Below are 18,711 nucleotides of genomic sequence, written 5' to 3'. Positions count from 1 at the left end.
TAAGGACCCCGGTTCGAGGCTTGGTTCCCCAGGTCCCACGTTAGCCAGACGCACAAGGGGGCACCCGCGTCTGGAGTTCGTTTGCAGAGGCTGGAAGCCCTGGCGCGCCCATTCTCTCTCTCTACCTCTATCTGTCTTTCTCTCTGTGTCTGTCGCTCTCAAATAAATAAATAAAAAAAATAAAAAAAAATGAAATAATGACAGTAAATACTAATTACAATATGCTCAACACTCTTCACCAAAAATTTTTTTTCTGACCTCAAGGATGAGTCTTTGCCCCCTTCATGTCCGATTCCCTCTACTTTTTGTGCAACTGCCTCTCATAGTTCTCCAGGTTCATTCCTTGCTGATATATAATCAGTGAGTAATGATTATTTGTTTGTTATTTTCAAGTTAGTGTCTTTCTCTAGCCCAAGCAGAACAGGAATTCACTATGAACTTTCAGAATGGACTTGAACTCATGACAATCCTCCTAACTTTGAGTCTCAAGTGCTGGCAAGAAATGCATGTGTCACCAAGCCCAGCTAATGATTTTTAAATATTAATTATAGTTGAAATAAGGAAATAAATCAGGACAGGTGACCCTTATTTTTAAGTCCCAAGATGTATCTCAACTCACAGGAAAGGAATTACCTAAATTTGTTTAACTTTCCATACTGTCCACATTAATAAAAAATAGGCTCCTCATGATACAATCATACACTTATTTTATTTTAATTTTTTGTTTATTTGAGAGAGAGAATGAGACAGAGGAAGAGAGGGAGAGAAAGAGAAAGAATGGGCAGGCCTGTGGGTCCAGCCACTGAAAATGAACTCCAACTACATGTGCCACCTTGTGCATTTGCCTCACATGAGTCCTGGGGAATCAAACTGAGGTTCTTTGACTGTGCAGACAAGCACCTTAACCACTAAGCCATGTGTCCATCCCCTCACACTTTTTTATTTCCTGTCCAATTGGAACACATCATGTGACAGCAACAACAAAAAATAATGCCTTACTTAGGTGGTGGAAGTGAATTGTATAAACATAAAACATAAATTCTGTGTGGAATCCTGTAATGAGGTAAAAACAATGTTGAAGATGAGAAACTGAGTCATCACAGCTTATTACTCTGTGGGAACTGAGGATCAAGGATGCAGGTCAGCTTAATGTCTGCATTGTTATTGGGAGAGAGATTGGCAATTCTGGACTTCCATGATTATTTTCTGTGTTGTGTGCTCAGACAATGGGAAACATGGCATTGTGGGACATTACAAGCCTGAAATTTCTATGAGAAGTGCATGGGCCACACAGTAAATGCTATGATGCAGATGGAAGTGAGGTATGTGAGGATCTCTCCACTGCTTGAACAATGGAAGAAACAATGCTGCCCATGTCTTCATGAGCTATGACCAGCAGGAAACCTCTCTGACCTTTTCCCATCACATCTTGACTTGGAAACTCCAATGAAGTCCACTTACATGATTTCATGTGTGTTCATCCAAATGGCGTTCTGAAATTAGTTTGAAAACAAGTATGCTCAGGAGATTATCGCATTGGCATTCATGCCTGGATATACATGAACTTAGAGCACCTGAGGCAAGAGATGATGCTCACAACATGTTTTTCAACTCCTTTTTATGACCTTGATGTAAACCTCAGATGCAGAGCCCAAGGGCTGTGTTCTGTACTCCTCAATGGAGTAACAAAGACTACAAAGAAAGAAATTAGGGATATAAATATCTCCTCTTGTCAGCAATAGTAGTAAGGAAGGATACACACACATAAACAGGCATATGTGATGTGTGTACTTACCTGATGCTGCCTATTACATCAGAGCTCAGATTGTGAGTTTTGAGACATGGGGAAGCTGATCATTTTCATTTTTGTCTTATTTCTTCCAATGCTTTCTCCCCTCTTCTGCAGTTTTACAGAAACAGACTGCTTTTGGAGAATAAAAGAAAACACAGAAAGTGATGGAGATATGTGCAAGGATTATATGTTTTATATTTCCACATCAAAGAAGCGTATGATAGACTATGATTCAATGAACCAGCTTTATCGGTAACTGTCAGTTTTGTTACTTAACTTTCTGTTGGAAAGTCATGAATAATGTGTAAGAAGTTTCTGTATGGGTACATTAACAGTTTTTGGATTCCTTGCACTTTTCCTCCCAAGCATATCACTTAGGGATGAATCAAAATTTATTTTACATTATTCTGATCAGAAAGTTGCCATAGTTAAATACATCTGATTTGTATAGATTTTCTTATTGCTGATTTGCAGTTTAATCCCATTGTTGTCAGAAGAGTAGTAGGGGTTATTTCAGTTTTCCTGTAGTTGTAAAAATTTGCTTTGTGTCCTAATATATGGTCTGTTTTAGAGAATGTTCCATGTACTCTGAGGAAAATATACATTCCACAGTGTTTGGGTGGAATTTTATGTATATATGTGTTATATGTCTGTTAGCTCCATTTGTTCCATGACATCATTTAATCCAGATGACTCTCTGTTTATTTTTGTTGGGTATGATCTGTCAAATGATGAGATTGGGGTATTAAAATCACCTATTGCAATTGTGTTTGTTGTTATCTGTGACCTTACTTCTAATAGTGTTTGTTTGATAAAATTGGGAGTCCCCATGTTAGCTGCATACATGTTTAGGACACTCCTGTTGGATTGTTCTTTTAGTCAGTAAAAAGTGACCTTTTTATCTTTCCTCACTAATGTTGGTTTTAAGGCTATCCTGCAAGATATTAGGATAGCAATTCCTGCTTGTTTCCTAGGCCCATTTGTTTGAAATATCATTTTCCAACCTTTCACCCTACGACAGTGTCTGCCTTTTATTGAGAGATGAGTCTCCTGAAGGCAGCAAATGGCAGGATCCTGCCAGTCTGCAAGCCTGTGTCTTTGGGTTGGTGAATTATGGCCATTCATATTAACAGTTGCTATGGATATGTATGTATTGATTTTCTCCATTCTTTGTGTTTTGTAGTGCTTCTTGTTTCCCCTACCCTTGCTTGTTTTAACTTTTATTTCAGTATTGATTGATTTTAATATTTCCTCTTGTGTATGTTTTGCATTCTCTACATTGTGAAGTATTCCTTTGAGTATTTTCTGTAGAGCTGGTCTAGTTGTCATAAATTCATTTATTCTGCTTTTGTTGTGTAATATCCTTGTTTCTCCATCCATTTGAATAGATAGCTTTGCAGGATAAAGAAATCTTGGTTGACAGTTGTTATCTTGTAGAACTTGGAATATATCATTCCAAGTCCTACTGGCATTTAGAGTTTGTGGTGAATAGTTTGCTATTATTCTGATGGGCTTGCCTTTGTAGGTGGCCCATTTACTGTAACTACTTTCAATATATTTTCTTTGGTTTGTGTGTTTAGTAGTTTATTTGTAACATTGGGAGGAGAGGTTCTTTGCAGATTTTGTCTCTTTGGTGTTCTCAAAGCTTCTTGTGTCTGCATTGGAATTTCTTTCCCAATTTGGGAAAATTTTACTCCTATGATTTTGTTGAAAAGGTACTAAGACTCTGGATCAAAATTCTTCTTGTTCTACAATACACTGAATTCGTACATTTGATCTTTTCTTAGTACCCCAGATATTGTGAAATTCTCATTCTTATCTTCCTATTAGCTTGCCTTTCTCTTGGTTGGACTGTATTAGTTCTGCCTCCTGGTTTTCTAGTTTAGATATTCTGTTCTCCCCTCCTTCCATTCTGCTGGTGAGGTTTTCTGGAGTTGTTTATTTGACTGACTGTTTTATCCAGAGCTAGACTATCAGCCTGGTTTTCTTCAGTATTCGAGTTCTGTAGAAAGATAGAATTTGGAGAACACAGTGCTTTATACCTTCCTTCATATTAGATCCTCCTTTCCTGAAAATAAACCCCACTGTTATTTGTTCATCTTTAAGTGGCTGAGACAAAGTATCCCTTTAAGTATCTGCTCATCTTTCACCCATAAGCACATAACTTGTAAAGTCTCTGAAAAGGGAACTATTTTCTTTGTCTCTCTAACCGTGGACAGACTTTTCTCATAGATGCTAATCTCTCAGATAATAGGTATATGACATGCCATGATATTCCCTTCCTTTAGTAATATGGTACGTGGAGAAGAAAGGTGCCAAGTATACATTATTTTACTATGTTACTGCCTTTAGTTGGACATAAAAATAGTAAGAATTTGAAATATAGTCTGTCAGGTGTTTTGTCTATATTCTAGTTAATACAATGGTGAAACACACAATAAAGAAAGGCCAAGAGAATATTTCTACTCCTGGTAGAATAGGAGATGCCACTCAAAGTTGTGATTACTTACATCCCTTCTCAGATCCTAAATGGGACAGTGTTACAAGTGGTAACAGTTACAGTTTAATAGGAAGACTGACATGTTACAAACCGAAATTTCCTTTTTGCCCTTCTACTTGTATATTCTTTTTATTAAATTGACACTTGGTATGGATATATCAACTGTTGTCACCATCATTCCCCTCACCCCTGCCCCCATTTCACTAAAGGCCCTCCAAATGTGATTACTGGCATTCAGCATGTAATTATGGTTAATGAGATGTGAGTGGAAAAGTCTGACGTTTTAGGGGAATGCAAGACTCCTAGATATTTCTGCCCACCCTGTGGCTAGTATATTCTTTCCAGATATTCTTCCTCAAAATTCTGAGTCTTCTTCACTGTACTTTATGTCTACCTCAGTATGTGAGTCTCATCATTCTGGATTTTTACTTTCCTGCATTTGGAGTATTATCAGTGCCTCTATCCCTTACCCTGGCTCATGCTGAGAAGTTCCTCATGGAGGGAGCATTCTTGCTCATCTCACCAATTCTTCTGTGTTTTCATCTGGATCCTAGCTTCTGTGTTAGGTGTGTTCTCCTGCTGACATACAGTAGGTGATTCTTGTTCTGTTGATATATTTTGGTTGTCCTTTGTTCTCTTTGCTTTCTGGAAAATAAAAATAGGTTCCCCAGTGTATTGAACTGAATTGTATTGAATTGTATTGTATTGAATTGTATTGTATTGAATTGATTTTTAGTTCTAGCTATGGTTTCTTTTCCACTGAGTGCATCAATTAGCTAATTAGATAGACATTGTTTACATACCTAGGGTGACTGACACGTGCTCAGGTGTGTACATCTGGTTAGGATCGTTGCTTGGATTTGTCATAGTGCCCTGATTTCTCACCATATTGCTGGCTGCTTTCAAACAGCATTTTATTCCATGTTTTCTGCACTGTCTGTATTAACCATCTGGGTGCTGAATTCCTTCCAGATTCAACCTGATCTCTCAATGTTGTGTGATATTCTGCATTGGTTGCATGTGGTTTCTTAAGCAATAGGTTCTCACTTTTATCTTTAGATGGGTAATCAGGTACTTTGACAGAAACTTGTCTTGTTTGGGAATATTCAAAATTCTCTTCAGTTAACAGCTCAATGTGGGTTGTAATTAATTTCTGGTACTTGAATTTGCCAGGCAGTGCCAAATATTTTAGATTAAGGCTTCCTCCCATTCTCTTGAGGCCTAATATTTACCAGACAACACCTCCATGCTCCTAGTATCCTGCTGATGAGAAAGTATTCTATAATACCAATATATTTTTGGATTTCATTTTGTTTATATTTCCATTCCCCTGTGTCTTCTCATTCTCCTTCCCCAAATAATTCCATCCCTCTCACCTGACCCTCAGGTTCTTGTTGGGTATGACAGCAATTCAAGCTTTTCCAGTTTAGTAACTATGAGTGAGGGAAAGCATGCAGCATTTGTATTTCTATAGAGTGACTTCACTAGTATGATCTGTTCAAATCCTACAAGTTTCCTACCAACTTCATTATATCATTTTTTCCTTGGGAAAGAGTAGAATTCCATTGTGTGTATGTACCACATCTTCATTATTCATTTGTCAAATGATAGGCATCTGGGTTGATTCCAGTTCATAGTCATTGTGAATTTAGTAGTTACTATTGAGCAAATGTTTCTGGAGTAAAGAGTGCAGCATTTAGGGTAGATGCTCAGTACAGGAATGGCAGGGTTAGTTGGTAGCAGTATTTTCATCCTTTTCTGGAGTCTACTTATTGATTTCTATATTTATTGTACAAGTTTGTATTCCCACCAGTAGTTAATTAGGGGCCCTCATTCCCTGAGTGTTCTCAAAATATACTGTCTTTTTTTTTTTTTTTAGATTCCCATCCTTTTGGGTTTGTCATGGAACCTCATAGAAGTTTTATTCTCAATTTCCCTGATAGCTAAGAATGTTGAACATTTTCAGAGATGAGTTTAGCCATTTAATTCTTTCTTTGACAATTATTCTGTTGAATTCTCTGCCCTGTTATTCGAGTATATTGTTTCTTTTTTCTATTGTTTAGTTTTTTGAGTTCCTTTAGATTCTGAATGTTAGGCCTCTGTTAGTGGTATAACTGGCAAAGATTTTCTCCCCATCTGTAGGTAGTTTGTGGGCTCTGTTTAGGGCATGTTATTTGTAGACAAACATTTTATCTTTGTGAGATGCCATGGGTTGAAGGATTTATTTAAGTTCCAGGATTACTGTGGTATTTTTCAGGAAGTATGGCCCTAGTCCTATTTTGTAGAATGTTCCCTTTTTTTTATCCTGTAACTTTAGAATTCTGGATCTTATTTTGAAGCATTTCCTCCATTTGGAGGGTTTTTTTTTTGTTTGTTTGTGTTTGGTTTTGCATGGGAAGAGAAATGGCTATATTTTAATTTTTTCTATATGTAGTTATTCAATATGTCTTGCAATATTTGTTGAGAATGGTATGTTTCTTCTAGTTTACATTGCTGTGATCAATCGAACTAATTAAATATTAAATGTTCATAAAAGACCACATAGAGTAAATGATTATTAAGAACTATTTTAAATATGAAGTCAAAATGCATCTACAGAACACCTCTAAGGAGCTAGAAATCATTAAGTACATTAAGTAATTAAATACCAGTAAATATAAAGAAAGAAGACATAATAATGAGAGACTTATATAGGAAATTTAAGGTTTCTTTTACAGAGAGATCCAAACTTTAAGGGAACATGAAATTATCAACATCTGAAATATCATTATATCCTGAGTTTGTTTTGCTTACTTGGTCAGCTCGAAGTCCAGTAATGATAAATAGAAATAGAATGTGGAATGAAAAGGTAAAGCACAATGTCAGAAGAATTATATCAATGATTACCAAAAGCATCATTGTTTTCCATTGACAAAAATGATTTCTGTTTTCACAACTCATCCTCCCTCCAGTGTATCCAAATCCTCAGATCTCAAATGTTACCCTCCTGCCACTGTTACATGGACTTGGATGTCACACATGACTCTCAGCATAGCCACCAAGTCACTATACCACTTTCTCCCTTCTATATCACCTGTGGCAAGGATCATATTTGCGGGTCTACAGAAGCACACATGCCAGTTTGGTCACACTTAACCATTATCCATGCACTTATTTCTACCCACAATGCCTATTGCCGGGTTCCAATGAGAATATAGGAGCAACTTCCTAAATCCATGAACCTCTTCCTAGATACATACTTCTAGGATTCCAAATGTGAGTCCGAGTGTAGAGGCAATCTCTTTGCCCTTTGTACTGCCTATGCCACCTCCTGCTGGGAAGCCACACATTAGAGGATGCCTCCTAAATCATTCCTAAATATGTTGTTTTGGCACCAAATAAGAAATATATACAAACAATGAATTCAAGAACACAGGAGTAAATGTCCAAAAGAAATCAAAGAAAACACAAAGCAGAGGACATACATATATACAGAGTGCATTCCAAGACAAAAGAAACAAACATCATAATTGAGCTATTTCTAAAGAGGATATTATAATAGAATTCAAAAAATGGATAGCACATCAATGAAAATTTTAACTGAAATGATAACTTAATAAGTGAAATTAAAAGCACTGTGGAATTCCTCTCATATAGACTGCACCACATGAATAACAGCAGATTAGGACGTACAGACCAGGTAAAAGAATAAAAGGATGAGTCAAAATTAATAAGATCCAGATGTATGAAGGAAACAAGTGATATTTTCAATACTATGGGAGGTTATATTTAGAAATTAAGGCTTAGAATGAAATAAACCCTAGACCAAAGGTATCAAATTTATTGAAAGTAATTGTAGAAGAAAATTTCCTAGAAGTAGGAGAAAAGATGCTATCCAGTGACAATAAGCATAGAAACTACCAGACAGGCAGGAATCCCCAAAAAACTAATAGGTCATGTTAAGGGGATAAATATAAATAAAAGAATAAGAAAGGGCACAGAGAGCTCATGACAGAAACACTCAATAACATATAAAAGCAAGGCTATCAAAATAGGTGATTTTTCAACAAACTCTAAATACAAGAAGGGCTTAGTAAAATGACCTACAACTATTGACTAACCACAAGCGGCACAACTGCAGTGTTATAGCACCAAACCAAAGGAAACATGTAGGATGAAGGCAGAAAAGCTAAGTATCAGTGTGGAGCTTAAAGGGGTGTGAGAAAAGATAAAAGGAGGAGGGGAATGAAAGTTTGTTTCAAACACTATAATGAAACAAATCAATCTTTGAAACGCAATAAGAATAAACTTACACATCAGCAGTAACTCTGTATATTTGTGGTCTTAGTTCTCTGATCAAAAGACTTACAGTAGAAGATTCTATCAGAAAAGGAATATTTCTTTATCCTAAAATAATTCACATTGCTATTAGAGAGATAATTTTTTAGGTAACAGATGGAAAAAGATTTTCTAACTGCCATATTTTATTTTTATATTCAACTTGAGAAGACTTACAATCACCTGATAGGAATTAAATGGATTAGGCTATCCCTGGAGAGAATTCCTGTTAGATAATATTGACTAGGTAATTAAAGTGGGAATATCCAAATTTACTGTGGGCAGCACCATAGGAGGACAGAGATCCTCTACTGTATAAAAAGTAAGAGGCATGACTGCCAATGTGCAATATTAATATAGCTCCGTGGGCCTCCTTGCTGGACTGAAAGAGACCACTCTCAGATACCATGCATTCCCTGCCAATAATTTCCTTATCAATTTTGAATATTTTTTAGTATGACCTGGAAGGACAATCTGCAACAAATATGCCTTCCTTTAACCTGATTTTTGTCAGCTATGTTGTCCTAGTAAAGGGGAATTACTTAACATAAGAAGCAAATGAACTCCAAAAATGAATGGACACTTCCAATTCCTGGTGAAATAGAGTTCACATTACAACCAGGAGAGATACCAATACTTTCAAAGACATTATAAAAGCCACGTTTTGCTGTTAATAGATAGGACTGACTGTATATTCCGCATTAATCAGGGCATTGCTTGACTCATTGCCAGATGGTATTTAAGAAAAGTACCATAACATAGGAATTTGTAAAGGAATTTCTGCATAAGCATGAGGTCCTTTGTTCAAATCCATGGCCCTCACCTAAAATTTTGACTTGGTGCACATACCATCCCATGTTCTGAGTTTGGAAAAACTGAATCCCCAGAGATTGGTTGCTTCTGTAGCCAAATTGGTGTTCACCAAGTCCTCAGAATAATTGCATGTATATCAGGCATGGTGATACATACCTTTAATCTCTGCATTTAGGAGGCAAAGGTAGGAGTATCACCATGAGTCCCAGGCTTCCCTAAGACTACATATTGAATTCCAGGTCAGAAGGGGCAAGAGTCAGAACCTGTGTCACAATAAAAACCAAAGAGAAATAATTACATGTAATGTATAAGAACAACTTACACTGGTTTATAGTGTTACACAGTGAAACAAGCATAGGCCCTCTTACACACACATGCCCACACACATGCACATATATGCACAAAAAGTGACCTTCAAAACATGAAGGTGACTATTACCCACAAATACACACCAAAGTACCATAAACTCAATCATTGCTGCATTTATTTTTCATTTCTTAAAACTGAGAATTCTAGCATAAAGATATTCTGTCTGGGGCTGGAGAGATGGCTTAGCAGTTAAGCGCTTGCCTGTGAAGCCTAAGGACCCCGGTTCGATGCTCTGTTCCCCAGGTCCCACGTTAGCCAGATGCACAAGGGGGCACACGCGTCTGGAGTTCATTTGCAGAGGCTGGAAGCCCTGGCGCGCCCATTCTCTCTCTCTCCCTCTATCTGTCTTTCTCTCTGTGTCTGTCCCCCTCAAATAAATAAATAAAAAATATTTTTAAAAAAAAAGATATTCTGTCTGGTGTAAGTCTACTTCCAAGTCCGTGTATGACCTATAGAATATATATAGACTTTTCACCAGTTTCTCATTAGCCAAAGATGATATATTCATAACATAAATACCTTTATGAATTGTCTTTCATTTAATAATTTAAAAATGCCCAGTTGATCCCTATGCTATGTTGGATCATATCCTCACATAAATGTTCATGTTTACATGAGAATTTCAGGAGAAAGCATCACTTATCACATGTACTACATGTCCACTCAAATTGTTTTGACGATTATCCTGTTTGAAGCCTCATCCATAATGATTACTGTGTTTCATTTCAGTGTGCCACTCAAAAAGTATCAATATATTCTGACAATGATTTTTGTCACTGAAGAGATCAACAGAAATCCTAAACTTATACCCAACATGTCTATTAATTTTTTCTTCCACCCTTCCAATTGTGATGATTCATTGATTATTGTCTCTCAAGTACGTTCCACAGAAACTAAACGGATTTTTCTTCCTAATTATCATTGTGAAATAAAAGAATGTAGCTTATTTTTTACAGGACCATCATGGGAAAGAAGTAGCAAAATTGGGACATTAATCTCACTAATTGTTAATACAGGACAGGTGAGACTTTGTGATGTACAGAGTAGAATTACGAATCCCATGTGCTTAGGGTTATTTCCAGTAGATACTTGGTTTATCCATGTATTGTCACATAAAGTAAATAGAGATCATCATCCTTTACTTGGTGGGGTATCTGCACTTAACTTTTAAAAATTGATAGGAGGAACTATGGAGACATACAAATGGATTTGCCACAACCCTTAAACTGTTCAGTACTTTTCCAGAGTCTTATGGATAGTGAAATACAACTAATAATGGTGTGAGCCATCACACTTACTAACATTCTTCCAAAATGGTGATTAACACAATTCAGATCTTAGTTTGAGTTTTCTTCCATTGTTCTTTCTCACATTCATTTCTATGTTCTGTGTCCTTTAGATTCACTATGGCCCATTTAATCCTGTTCTGAGTGACCGTTTTCAGTATCCTTACCTGTATCAGATTGCACCCAAGGAAACAAGGCTGCCTTTTGCCATAGTCTCCCTAATGCTTCATTTCAACTGGACCTGGATGGGGCTGGTCATCTCCGATGATGACCAAGGTATTCAATTTCTCTCAGACTTCAGAGAAAAGATGCAAGGAAATGAACTCTGTTTAGCCTTTGTGAATGTGATCCCATTAAACATGGACTTATACAATACAAGGGCTGAGAAATATTATAAACAAATTGTGACATCATTGGCAAATGTTGTGGTCATTCATGGTGAATTAAATTCCACACTGGAAGTGAGCTTTAGAAGATGGGCAAATTTAGGCATCCGTAGGATCTGGGTCACCACCTCACAGTGGGATGTCATCACAAATACAGGAAGAGACATCAATTTTGACTCATTCTATGGTGCTTTCACATTTTCTAATCACCATCACGAGATTCCCAATTTTAAAAAATTTATTCAGTCAATGAACACTTCTCAATATCCAATAGACTTTTCTGTTCTGAGATCAGAATGGATGTACTTTAATTGTTTGGACATTGAATTTAAATGTAGAACACAGAGTAAATGTGCACTCAATAATTCATTAAAATGGTTTGCACGTCAAGGATTTGACATAGCCATGAATGACGAGAGTTATAATCTATATAATGCTGTGTATGCCTGGGCATATGCTTACCATGCAATGCATTATGAACATGTAGATGTTCACCCAATAACAAGTCTATGTGTACCTGACTGCTCAAAGGTATGTATTGTCATCACTAATACCTTCTAAGTAGCTCCATATATGTTTAAAACCTGTTGCTGGGATTACTCTTGAATTTGGATGCTTCTACATTTGTCTGTGGAAATTCTTTTATTTCACATTATAGGGTACATGCAGTAGAGTTTCATTTTCTGGGTAGGGTTGTAAAAAACAAAGGTATTACTCATATCACATATTATGTCCATTTTGTCTTGCTTAATTGGAACTGATATGTTTTCTTTAGTTTTACCACACTATGAAGAATATGCAATTTATTAACCCCATTGGAGACCTAGTGACTATTAATGAGAAAAGAAAATGTGATGCAGACTATGATATTTTCCACATTTCAAATTATCCACAAGGTCTTGGAATCAAGGTGAAAATAGGACAGTTTACATCATATGGTTCCTTCGGTCAACAATTGTATTTGTCTGATGAGGCCATAGAGTGGGCCACAGGGAGTAGGCAGGTATATTTACCTAACTGTGATGTTTTACTCTCAACATAAATAGATAAAATCATGTGGGCCCATGTGTGCCCTCACTATTTGGCCAAGTGCAACATGTTGTTTATGTTTGTTTTACCAGTGTCCTAGATTTTTTTTATATCTTTTGAAAAATATTTGGAAAAGACAAAAAATTTCATCAGCATCTTGACAGACAGGCTGGGTGTAGTGGTGCATGCCTTTAATTCCACAACTCGGGAGGCAGAGTCAGGGGGATTGCTGTGAGTTCAAGGCCAGCCTGAGATCACATAGTAAATGTCAGGTCAGCCTAGGCTACAGTGAGACTCTACCTCAAAAACAAAAATAATCTTGACAGACATGACAACATACATTGTAATAAATGGAGTGTGACAACTCAATTTTATTGTAGATGTGGATAAAGAGTTTAGTAAGAGTGATTATTTTAACATATCGTTATGAATGGAGTATATAACATTAGTAACTTTTGGAACTACACTTCTGGTTTTCCTCAGATTCCCTCCTCTGTGTGCAGTGAGACTTGCAAGCTTGGTTTCAGGAAGTTCCGACATGAGGGAAACGCTGCCTGTTGTTTTGATTGTTTCCCCTGCCCAGAAAATGAGATTTCTAACAAAACGGGTAAGTTGATGGTTTAGAGAGTCTTTCTCCAGTTTGTCTCTTTTATCCACCTATCTGAAAAAACAGATAATATTTCTTCATTGCTTAATGTAATCACTTGGTTGAAATGATATACACTCATGACCATAAACATAATACTCACTTTACTCCATGAACCACATTTTTAGTACCTATATCCATTGTACATACTGGTTCTCCCACAATAAAAATACTCTTTGAGGTCAAATAGTTAATGAATATATTATTTCTATCAAGGAATGTCACATATTCATATAATCCTCTGTGAATCTACATAAAATGAAGTTAATAAGAAGAAATCTTTCACCTCATTATCTTCCTGGGATGCAAGAGGTTGCTGATGAATAATAAATGCTCAGAGATATAATTTTTGGACTTAAATATTTATACTCATTCTATTCAGTTATTTACTAATTGATTATAGAGGGAAGGGGAGATAAAGTGAGAATGTGAATGCCAGAGCCTCTACCCACTGCAAACGAAGTTCAGATGCATGTGTCACCATGTAGAACTGGTTTACATGGGATGTGGATAGTCAAACCTGGGTCCTTAGTCTTTGCAAGAAAGTACTTTAGACAGTATGCCACCACTCCACCCTTTTCTGGCTTTAGCAATATGTAATTTTGCAAACACTTTCAATATAAGCATAATATCTTCTTAGCGTCTATGTAATAATAATTCAGAAAGCAGTTGATTTTAAGACTTTAGGTAATAGCATATCACAGCTATTTAAATCCTTTATCAGGAAACATAAACATTCCAATTAAAATATCACGTGCATCATTTTAGATGTAATTTGAAGCATTTAAGGAGATAATGAGAAATATTCTGAAGTTAAAAATAAGAATAAAACATATATCTCATATGTCAAATCTACTGGGTTGAGCACAGAATGGAAAACTAAGTACTATTTTATGTTGCCCTCTATTTTACAGGTGAGAACACAATACAATGGGAGTAGCATGATAAAGTAGAACCTAAAGGCTGTGGTCAATATTATCAATGGGATTTAAATATGATATAAATATTAATTCCTCAGTATTTTCTTCTATTAGAGTCTGGAGCACATGCTAACCACCTTTTCAATGTACCAGAAGTCAAAGTGGATACATGATGTAAAAAAAAGGAATGAGATTGACATGATTTTTTAGTATGATTGGAGAATGTCACAAAATGAATAAAATAATATAATTAGAAGTACATTAAAACAATGTTCATTCAAGTAATACTTCAACATGTAATCCAAACTAATTAATTAAATACAAACTTTAGTGGTGTTGGATAAATTCAGTATTAGCATTGAAGTGTTTTTTTTTTTATTTGTACATGTTGGACATGTCATATTTACCAAATTAGGTGCGATGTATGGCCTTATAATATATGATTCATAAAATATATGTGCATAAATTTACAATACATGATTAAGAGAAGTTATAATTACTGGAAAAATATTCTTTTATGTAAATATTCAATAGGAGATACCATATATTTCTTTTTATTTTTTCATTTTTTAAAACATTTTAATTTTGTTTATTTGTTTGCAAGCCAAGAGAGACAGAGAGAAGAGAGACAGACAAAATGGGTTCACAAGGACTTCCAGCCATTAAAAACAAACTGCAGATGCGTGTGATACTTTGCATCTGGCTTTATGTGGGTACTGGGGAATTGAACGCAGGTCATTAAGCTTTGCAGGCAAGTGCCAGAGCCACTGAGCCATTGCTCCAGCCCAAGTTTAATTTTTTTTCTTTGTTTGAATCTATCTCTTAGTTTCTATAGTGGTGTGTGTGTGTGTGTGTGTGTGTGTGTGTGTGTGTAGTTTACTTTTTTATATTCCTTTTTATTGAGACAAGGTCTCACTATGTTTCACAGGCTTGCCTGGAACATCTGGGCTCAAGCAATCCTTCAGCCTCTAGAGTAGCTGAGAATACAGATGTGACCTTCTGCACCCAGGTCTTGATGGAAATGTCAAGTGAGAGCATGCATGATATCAAGAGCCATGTGGGACCATCCTAGTCTCCGAGCTCCTTAGACTAAATTAGCTCTTTTCTTTTTTTTTTTTTAATTTTTATTAACATTTTCCATGATTATAAAATATATCCCATGGTAATTCCCTCCCTCCCCACCCCCACACTTTCCCGTTTGAAATTCCATTCTCAATCATATTACCTCCCCATTACAATCATTGTAATTACATATATACAATATCAACCTATTAAGTATCCTCCTCCCTTCCTTTCTCCACCCTTTATGTCTCCTTTTTAACTTACTGGCCTCTGCTAATAAGTATTTTCATTCTCACACAGAAGCCCAGTCATCTGTAGCTAGGATCCCCATATGAGAGAGAACATGTGGCGCTTGGCTTTCTGGGCCTGGGTTACCTCACTTAGTATAATACTTTCCAGGTCCATCCATTTTTCTGCAAATTTCATAACTTCATTTTTCTTTACCGCTGAGTAGAACTCTATTGTATAAATGTACCACATCTTCATTATCCACTCATCTGTTGAGGGACATCTAGGCCTGTTCCATTTCCCAGCTATTATAAATTGAGCAGCAATAAACATGGTTGAGCATGTACTTCTAAGGAAATGAGATGAGTCCTTTGGATATATGCCTAGGCCATATATTTCTTATAAGTCCTCTTTTATGATTCAATACAATTACAATCAAAACTGTAAAGCACCATGATAGAAAATACAACTTATACGGGGCAAGAATTCTCCCCAGTTCCTTATTGTGTGTCATATTCATTCTTTTTTTTAAAGTTGGCAAATTATCTTGTTCATGATCCTTTCTTGAATAAACTTCTTGACCAAATTATGCTAAAACATAGACCAAGGATTATTGAGGTAAATTTGGAGAAACAGATAAATGGTATGTCATCTCAAAATTTGTATATGAATACCTATTCCAAGTAGATAGATTTCAGTAATAATCATATTAGAGTTAATTATATCTAGGTTTATTCAATTTCATTCATATTCCCTAAAATATGTGTTGGAACAATTATATGTGCCTACTGACATTTGGGTACAAAGCCATAAAACATCAACTGATACAGACAGATAAGTTTCATAAGACAGAGAACTGTAGTATGAGGGAAAAATCACATTTTATTATCTAAATTTATGGATGTTGTCTAACAAAGGTGTTAAAATCAACATAGTATCATGTACCTCTCTGATCTCATACTGCACTGTGTACAGAACTCTGAGCTAGTGTTTTTTTTTTCTTTTTGAGACAAGACTAGCTCTTTTAATGAAAGAGAGCATGAGTGTGAGTTAGTGAGAGAAAGAGAGATAATTGAGGTGCAATGGTCCCTAACCACTGCAGTTGAATTCCAAACGTGTGCCACCTTGTGGAAATGTGCGACTTACTCATGTATCACCAAGTGTGTCTAACTTATGAGAGATGTGGTGAATCAAGCATGGGCCCTTAGGAATTGCAGGCAAGCATCTTAATTGATAAGCCATCTCTCCTGTAGTAGAAATCATAAGAAATACCTCATGTAAGAAATGTCACTATATAATTCTAGTCCACTGCAACAAAATTATTTTATTCTTTTAAGAAAAACAAAGGGTCAAGAGAATATATAAGGTAAGTTAAGTGAATAAAATACAGCTTTGTTAGGGTGAGGAGATGGCTCACCCATTAAAGCAAGGACATGCAAAGCCTAACCACCTCAGTTCACTTCCCCATTACACACAGAAAGACAGATGTACAAAGTGGTGCATGTATGTGGTGCTTGTTTACAGTGGGTAGAGGTTCATGCACACCCACTCTCTCTGGATTTCTCTGTCTCCCTCTGCCTATAAGCAAATAAATAAAGTATTTTTTTTAAAAAAAGCTTTGTTTATCTCACCTAATATGATGGTCTTTATTAATTGTCATCATGGGTATAAAGAGAACTACCTTAATTGTAAATAGGAACTAGAATACAAGAATGTTGTAACAAAGAAGTAAATACTGCCATGAATCTGATGATATTTTGCATTGTCTGCCAGATATGGATCAATGTTTGAAGTGCCCAATCAACCAATATGCTAGCCTAGAGAAAAATCACTGTCTCCAAAAAACTATGAAGTTTCTGGCTTATGAAGATGCCTTGGGGATAGCTCTGGCTTGTATATCGCTTTGCTTCTCTACACTCACTGCTGTTGTACTTGGGGTTTTTGTGAAGCACAAAAACACACCAACTGTGAAGGCCAATAATCGAACAAACAGCTACATCCTGCTCATTTCCCTCAAGTTCTGTTTTCTCTGCCCATTACTCTTCATTGGACACCCCACCACAGCCAAGTGTATCCTGCAGCAGATCACATTTGCACTTCTGTTCACTGTGGCTGGGTCAACTGTTTTGGCCAAAACAATCACTGTGGTTCTGGCCTTCAGGGCCACTGCTCCAGGACAAAAGTTGAGGGGACTGCTGGTATCAGGAGCACCTAACTTCATCATTCCCATCTGTACCTTGATCCAATTTGTTCTCTGTGGCATCTGGATGGGAACATCCCCTCCCTTTGTTGACACTGATGAACACTCGGAACATGGGTACATCATAATTGTGTGCAACAAAGGCTCAGACACTGCCTTCTACTGTGTTCTGGGATACCTTGGATCTCTAGCTATAGGGAGCTTTACTGTGGCTTTCCTGGCCAGAAACCTGCCTGATGCATTCAATGAAGCCAAATTTCTGATCTTCAGCATGCTGGTGTTCTGTAGTGTGTGGGTCACTTTCCTCCCTGTCTATCACAGTTCCAAGGGGATAGCCATGGTGATAGTGGAAGTCTTCTCTATCTTGGCCTCCAGTACAGGATTGATAAGTTGCATCTTTTTCCCCAAGTGTTACATTCTTTTGATAAGACCCAGTAAAAATACTCTAAAGAGGGTGAAGAAAAATCATATTGTACAACCAGTTGATTTTTAAATTTTACCTCATATGTCTTCACTTAAATTATATCCTGTAGAAACCCTTGCACTATTGTAAACACTAAATATTAAAAAGAGGTTAAGATATTTGTTAATGTGTACAAGTCTTATTTGGTCTCTAACATTGTTTGTTTTCTCAATTTTTATTAACATTTTCGATGATTGTAAATATATCCCATGGTAATACCCTCTATGCTCCCCCCCCCACTTTTCCCTTTGAAATTCCATTCTCCATCATATCTCCTCTTCATCTCAATCAGTATCCCTTTTATTTTGATGTCATGATCTTTTCCTCCTCTTATGATGGTCTTCTGTAGGTAGTGTCAGGCACTATGAGGTCATAGATACCCAGGCCATTTTATGTCTGGAAGGAACACGTTGTAAGTAGTCCTACCCATCCATTGGCTCTTACATTCTAACATTGTTTATCAGCTTCCATGTACAGCTGTCAGGCCAGGTTCGATTTACCAACTTCTACCATAAGCCAATTTCACAAACTGTCATATGCCTCTGGAGATGGTTTGCAGTAACAAGAATAATCATTTTCTCACATCTCTCTCCAATTAGTAAATCAAGACACTTAGAATAAAGCATTACTAATGTACTATGTATTTTGCTCCCATTACTCTGGATAACCTGAAATGTATCTGATACCTTCTTCAGATTGT

The 18,711-nt window shown here is 36.5% G+C and overlaps 1 protein-coding gene across 1 annotated transcript; it reads left to right on the top strand.

Moving 5' to 3' along the window:
* The first annotated feature begins 1,305 nt into the window (after positions 1–1,305).
* Positions 1,306–18,041, top strand: LOC123457592 (vomeronasal type-2 receptor 116-like). The gene is made up of 7 exons (XM_045141440.1): positions 1,306–1,322; positions 1,907–2,044; positions 10,521–10,668; positions 11,191–11,994; positions 12,239–12,466; positions 12,976–13,099; positions 17,122–18,041. Exons 1-7 carry the CDS (start codon positions 1,306–1,308, stop codon positions 18,039–18,041), a joined length of 2,379 nt encoding a protein of 792 aa, XP_044997375.1.
* The last annotated feature ends 670 nt before the right edge of the window (positions 18,042–18,711 follow it).

This window comes from Jaculus jaculus, unplaced genomic scaffold (assembly GCF_020740685.1).
Source record: "Jaculus jaculus isolate mJacJac1 unplaced genomic scaffold, mJacJac1.mat.Y.cur u26, whole genome shotgun sequence".
Lineage (NCBI taxonomy): Eukaryota > Metazoa > Chordata > Mammalia > Rodentia > Dipodidae > Jaculus > Jaculus jaculus.
This window is presented reverse-complemented; position numbering and strand designations above follow the sequence as displayed.